At 37.9% G+C, this 6,801-nt stretch overlaps 1 protein-coding gene across 1 annotated transcript in view; it reads left to right on the forward strand.

Moving 5' to 3' along the window:
* SRPK2 (SRSF protein kinase 2) overlaps positions 1-6,801 on the forward strand; it is a 109,794-nt gene that overhangs the window by 69,290 nt on the left and 33,703 nt on the right. Inside the window, exon 6 of the mRNA XM_009328328.1 lies at positions 1,781-1,887. Coding sequence (XP_009326603.1) covers positions 1,781-1,887 — 107 coding nt within the window. The remainder of the gene's footprint in view (positions 1-1,780; positions 1,888-6,801) is intronic.

Here is a 6,801-nt window from a genome sequence, read left to right on the forward strand (position 1 = left end):
ACTGTCAAGGCTTAGCACTTCTGTAAGTGCAAGGAATGGCAGGAATGTGCACTGGAGAGTCTGCAGCAGCAGGGGTCTGAAGGACTGTGGGCGGGTGTCCTAAATTTCATTTCTGAACGCTGCAGTGTCTTGCCTTTCTGAAATACGCGTTGCTGTAGCATTGCAACTTCACTGCGTGGGCTAAGTTAATAAGCCCTGCAGAGCTAATGTGCTCTGCTCATCCTTTTTGATGGCTGTGCGCTTTACTATGACTTCTGTTCATTGGATGCTTGTGTGGTAAAGTAACCAAGACTCTTTTCTCTTCTGAATGGAACAGAGTTTTACAATGTTCTGAATAGACTTGATTGATATGATTGGGAAATTACTATTCACTGTCTCCTCTAATGCAGGAATTAAGGAACATGAAGTGAGATGAACAGGTAGCAGCAATCAAAATGTTACAGTTCTTCACAATGTGCTTTGACCAGTCTTGAGACCTTTTAACTTTGGTCTAACTCCAGCATAGGGGATGTAGATTTTAAAACTTCAGTTAGCTTTATGCATATAGGTAGGTACTTGAGAAGAATGTAAATGATAGACTGATAGACAAGGTAAGTCTCATTTTGACACAAGACAGTGACTCTAAGATCATTGCCAAGACTCTAGTTAATAAAACTTAGAGAAGTTAGGTAAGATTTCTCCCCTAACAGTGTAGTTCCCTATGAATGGTCTCTGAGATACAGTCTAATTTCATCCATTGAGATTTGCCTGCAGTATCCGTCAGTTAATTCATTTTCTGTTATTTGTATTACATTATTCTTTGCAAGGTTATAGTATTATGTAGTTAAGATTTTAACATTCTTTCTGATTTCCAGGGACATTAAGGTCATTCCCAGCTCACGTCTGAGGGTTAACTCAGTATAGTCAAATTATATAATTTCTTGCCGGAATGTTGTGCATGACAAAACTTACAATTAGCTTGAATATCTGAATATTTTCTCAATAGAAAGATAACCTACCCAGGTATATTAAGTGTAGAATCTCTAACTTAGGAAGCCCTTGAACCACAAATCACTGGAAGTTCCTACATCTTGTTTCCTCCTAATACTCTTCCCTTGATCATCTACTGTTGGCCTCTGTTGGCGGCCAATAGTAGATGCTGGGTGAAATTAAACTTCTTGGCATTGTGTTTTTTGCATGTTGCTCCTGAGTTCCGCATTTTCTTTGTTCCTAAGTTCTTTGGTGATTGCCATTATTCTCTGCAGTTAAAACTGTAGGTGGTAAGAGATCCGTTCTCTTACTACTTTAGTCTTTGTTGTCAAGTGATTCTTAATGGAGCCTAATGAAAAAGATGTTTAGTATGGTTTATTTTCTAAAACACTGTTGCTGCAGACTTTTGTGGTTAAAACCTTCTATTCATATTATTTAAAATTTATTAGAAACTAGAGATAATAGGCCAAATCAGTACTTTTAACTGTTTCAAAGAAAACAAAAATGAATTAGTTATTTTTTACAATTCTCTATTTAATTGTTCACCCTAATGCTATTGTTAACATTGAAATAACTAACAAGATTTCCAAAGTTAAAATGTTTTATTTGTTATACATTTGGGCACTGTTCTTGTACGTGTTTATATATAATTGAAGTGTAGTACCAAAGCATATACTATGTTCTGCTCATTTTAGGGGGAACTGTTTTCCCTCTAAATAGGGCGATGATTGCTTTAGCCAGTATGCAAACAAGCATTTGTGTCGATCTCATCAACAAGTTTATTTGGAAATTATCCTTAATCAAATCCCAGATGTCTGTATGGTCTTCGAAGTACTTGGACATCATCTCCTAAAATGGATAATCAAGTCCAATTATCAAGGCCTTCCTATCCATTGTGTAAAAAGTATAATTCGACAGGTAAGATTTGTTAATGTTTTAATTAGGTTTTTCCACCATTGTTAACAGTTTGAAGGTTAGAATGACGATATTTCAACTGAACTCTTACTAATGAATATCTAAGATAAGATAATTTTATTAGTAATTTGAGGGGGCGGTTGCAAGAACATCCTTCTGGAGAGCCTGCATTTCTGCATGCTGGGATTTGTTTTGTTTTGTTTTTTTTTTAAATTAAGATTTCCCACTGATAAGGGAGTTTCCTGAGCTGCTTTAGAAAATAAAAAGTTGAAGCAATGAGTCTTTTTAATCTATGTAAGGATATTCATATTCAGTTGCAGTTTTGGTTGACACATCATGCTTCTTAGTAAGATCTTCTGGAAAATAAAACACAGAAACAGTGGAAATAATATTGTTATTGTAAAACTGAACAAAAATTGTATCTTTTTGAAAAATGGGTTCTAAAGGAAAAAAACATTCGTTGAAAAAGGTTGCATATTTGTATTTAAATTTTTGTAGAGTGAGAGGGTTAACAAGATGAAACAGTTCAGAACATTTCACTGGGACATGTTCTTTCAAAATGAGTTCTTTTGCTATACTATGAAAATCAAATTGCTGAGAGGTGATCTTAAGGAGAAATAGTGTTTCAGCAAGGAAAAATCATACATATATATCTGTGACTTTGTATATAGAATTAATCTATGTGCAGTTAATACCTACAAATGACGAATGAAATATTTTGACACTTAGGTAACTTGTATTGCCTTTCATCAACATTACCTCTATTTTATTAATAAGCGATCTGTTAGTTACTTTCTTTGTAGTTATTATTGCATGTCAACTGGTGAATATCAACCTATCAGCTTTTTAATCAGAATTAGCTAAATAACCTGATTGATGCGGTTGTTAGTATACAGTTGAAATTTTAGGTCCATTAATTTCTATACAACTAGATGGCTCAGATACTAGAAATAAGGAGCTGTAGTAATGCAGTGCTCCAGCCGAACTGAGCTACCTGCTAATAAATGGGAATGTGTGTATTTGTATTATACGTGCATATAAATATCCAGTGTTTTCAGTAAACGTTGTCATTTTTTTGTTTGGAATGTTTCTGCTTTGGTTGCACCGTTGTCCTGGAGTTTGGCCAAAATCTGAGAAATTACGATGTAATTTCTTGATGCACTGGGTTTAGCAGCAAAGCCAGGTTTAGGAACTCCCTGCTGCAGTTTACTCTTACACTGCCTGTTTGTAGAAACAGGCTGTAAGCCAGACCACTGAATGGATCCAAGCTGAAAACAACCCCTTTTTGGAAGGAAGGCGAGAACTTCTGAACCCATCTTCACAGCATCATTGCCAACAGGCTCCTGTAACCTAGCAGAGGAGGACTTTCAGGTGGGATCTTCAGGGATGGTGACCACAACCCAGTGAGAAGTGGGGTCAGCAAGGACAGGGGCCTGAAGGACAGAATTATGGGGGAGGCTCTGCTTTCTCTGATTGTCGTGACTGGGGGACCTGACTCAAATGACATATACAAATGCATACAGCATGGGGAACAGAGGGCAGGAATTAGAAATCCATACGCGGTTGCAGAGCTTATGACCTCACCGTAAGCGCAAAGGTGTGATGGTATAGCTCAGATGCCTGGAGAGCAGCAGTAGCCTGATAAAGGCACTTTAGAAAGGATGGCCAGGGAAGAGGAGTTGAGCTTAAATGTTTGAATCTTTGCTGTAGAATGGGTCAGGGTCAGAGGGGAGACCAGCAAGGGTGACATCATGGTATGTATCTGCTACAGGCTGCCAATTTCAGAAGTAGATGAGAAGCACCTTCTTTAGACAACTGAATAAGCTGGTTCTTATGTGGGACTTCTAACCACCTTGATACCTGCTCTGGTGGGGCACATGCAGGCAAGGAAGTTTCTGGAGTGTGTTGAGGACAATTTCTCAGCATAGGGTGAGCTGTGACTCAGCAAGGAGACAAGTTGGAAGTGCACCTTGCTGGACTGGTTACGAGTAAGGAAGAACTAGCTGAAAATGTGAAGATTGATGGCAGGTTTGGCAGGATGGGTCCTGGTAGACAAGCTGAACATGAGTCAGTGGTGAGCTCCTGTGACGACGAAACCTAACCATGTAGTAGGCCACTTTAGCAAGAGGGTAGTCAGCAGAATGAGGGCTCTGTTTAGTACTTCAGGACTCTGTACAGTTTTGGGCTCCAAGTGTGAGACATTGGCTTACTGAAGTGAGTCCAGTGAAAGGCCATGAAGAGGATGAGGGAGCTGCAGCATATGATGTATGAGAGGTCTTGGGAGAACTGGTTTGTTCAGTTTTAAGAAGACTAATAAAGGGTGAAACAGAGAGAGAAAATGGAGCCAGACTTCTCTTGTCAATACACAGAGATAGGACAAGAAGCAATGTACATGAGTTACAAAAAGAGAAATTCTGGTTACATATTAGGAAGAAATTCTTTGTAGTGAGGTTGGTCGGGGACTGGAACAGGTTGTCCACAGTGTTATGCAGTCTGCATCTTAGGACATAGTCAGAAATGAACTGGATAAAGGCTCTGAGCAGGCTGGTCTGATTTTGAGGTTAGATACAACTTTGAAGCTGGGATGACTTAAACAGGGAGGGTTTGAATCACACAGTCTTCCAACCTAAATTACTCTTTGAATGTAGGCAAAGGTAAAAATTCCAAGTAATTCAAATGCTTGATACCTGAAAAAAAGAGGAACAGGTTAGTCCTGAAAGATTAAAAAGGTTTAATTTTTGTGAGGTTGGAATGAACTGTTTGGACTAAGGAGAGTGGCATTGACTGGTAAGACTTCCAGGTTGTTCATCTCATTAAAGATAATACAGATCCTTATTCTTTCTTCTACTCAGACAAAACTTGTGCTACACGTGTTCTAAAAACTTATTTATGAAACTTGAATATGAAACAATTATTGTACTGGTGTTACTGTACAGCAGACCATTTTGTTTCAGAAAGTACTATAATTCCATGCTACAATTGAAAAGGAATTTTTTATGCTATGATTTGGAAATTATTTTTTTTTTTTAATTTTTGAGTACTTTTGAGCATTGGGACAAAATTAGGTTTATTTTAAAATGCAGCTGAGAGTTGAGTTTCTTAATAAGAAATTTCATTTTGGTTTCAAGCAGGTTTTTTCCCCTGGGGTAGGGTTATATGTACTGTTGTGCAAGAGAAGACCTTGCAGAATTGAAAAAAGGACTAGTTGCTGCAGTTCCTTTTTTGCAGTGGAGATGATTGGAAGTGTCCATTTATTTAATTCTGGAATCCTTACTTTGGGTTGTAAAATGTATAGCATCAGTCTCTTTTGAGAGGATCATGTTCTGAAACTGATGCTGAAATGAGCATCATGTTGATCAATGAAAATTTTCACTTTTGCTTTGATCTACGATATAGTAAATGATCTGTTTAATGGGTCAATATGATGTGGCTCCTTGAATGAAAAAGAAAGAAAAAGAAGTGAATATTAATTAGAAACTGCAAAGTACGAGTTCCTTTATGTGAAACTAACCATGTGACCTTTACAAGGGAAAAAATACAGCCTTCTAATTTACATTTTTGATTGTAGTAACAGGATCTGTCATAATTTTTCAGAGTCACAATACATTACCCATTTAATTTTTTTTCCTTTTTCAGTGGACAAATAAATAAAAACTAGGAGTGTTTTCCCTGTTATTCATCATCTCAGAGCACGCTGCAAAGAGTGCCCATGTAGTATAGATTTCCTTACTGGTTTAGTGGTATAATGTACTTCCAGTTTTTAGGATAAAGCAGTCTGATCCACATTTTAAGACAGCTAAGAACATTCTTTCTAATTATAAAATTATAGCAGAATGGTCCTTATGGTAACTCATGGAACTGACTGGGATTCTAAAATATATTCTGTATTCTTATATTTTATTTTTTTTTCCCTAAAAAAGACTCTTCAGCCAAATTAAAGACAAAGCTGTCACCCTAACACTGTTACTTAAAGGGGGGAAAGGCTATCTTTTTAAAGTGGGAAATATCAAATCCAGTTTCGGATAAATTCCACTTCTACATATTGCAGTGGAACAGATATTTTTTCTTCTCAATGTTTATGGCTTTCAGTGTACTCTGGAATCGTTTTTTTTTTTGTCCTCAGAATTACAGACATTCAGTGGTAATTTGTAAGATGGTCTTGTAGTGTAGTGGGGGAGGGAAGAGACTATTATAATCCATCTTTGTTGCTGTTAATAATACCTCTTTTAAAATTTGAAGTCACTTAACCACTAACTACCTTCCCAGTATAAACCATTGTTACTTTGAGACATACTGTATATTCTTTCAGTTGCTTTGGCAAGTAGTCAAGCGTATTTTGGATCTGCAGGAAAAAAATCCAGATTATCAAGAATGCAGCAGTTTTTAGGTGTACCATTGGCACTGACGCCGAGTCCTGCTCAAGTGAACATACAGTTTTTATATAGGCATATAAAGAAAGGTTTTCAGAACGGTTGCTGTTCTAGTCTAGCTCCAGAGCTGGAGAAAGCAGAGCCGTGCACTTGAGGTGTTTCTAGGATACTTTAGTATCCCTTTAGCCTGAGTGTAAATATCATGTGCACGCTGCTGCTCCTCTTCTCTTGAGCTACCTTGTGTTCTGGATGGATGTACCAGTTCTGGTACTAGCTCAGGACTGGGTGGTAGACTAATATCTTTGCATTCTGTTACTGGTATTTTGAACCAACACATTTTGCTTTTAAAGTTCACCCTAGCTAGTTATGTCTTAAAGAGGAGCTTGCCAAGCCACTCTCCATCATTTATCAGCAGTCCTGGTTAACGGGGGAGGTCCCGGATGACTGGAGGCTGGCCAATGTGACACCCATCTACAAGAAGGGCCGGAAGGAGGATCCGGGGAACTACAGGCCTGTCAGCCTGACCTCGGTGCCGGGGAAGATCATG

The sequence above is a fragment of the Pygoscelis adeliae genome, unplaced genomic scaffold (assembly GCF_000699105.1).
Source record: "Pygoscelis adeliae isolate BGI_AS28 unplaced genomic scaffold, ASM69910v1 Scaffold267, whole genome shotgun sequence".
NCBI classification, from domain to species: Eukaryota; Metazoa; Chordata; class Aves; order Sphenisciformes; family Spheniscidae; genus Pygoscelis; species Pygoscelis adeliae.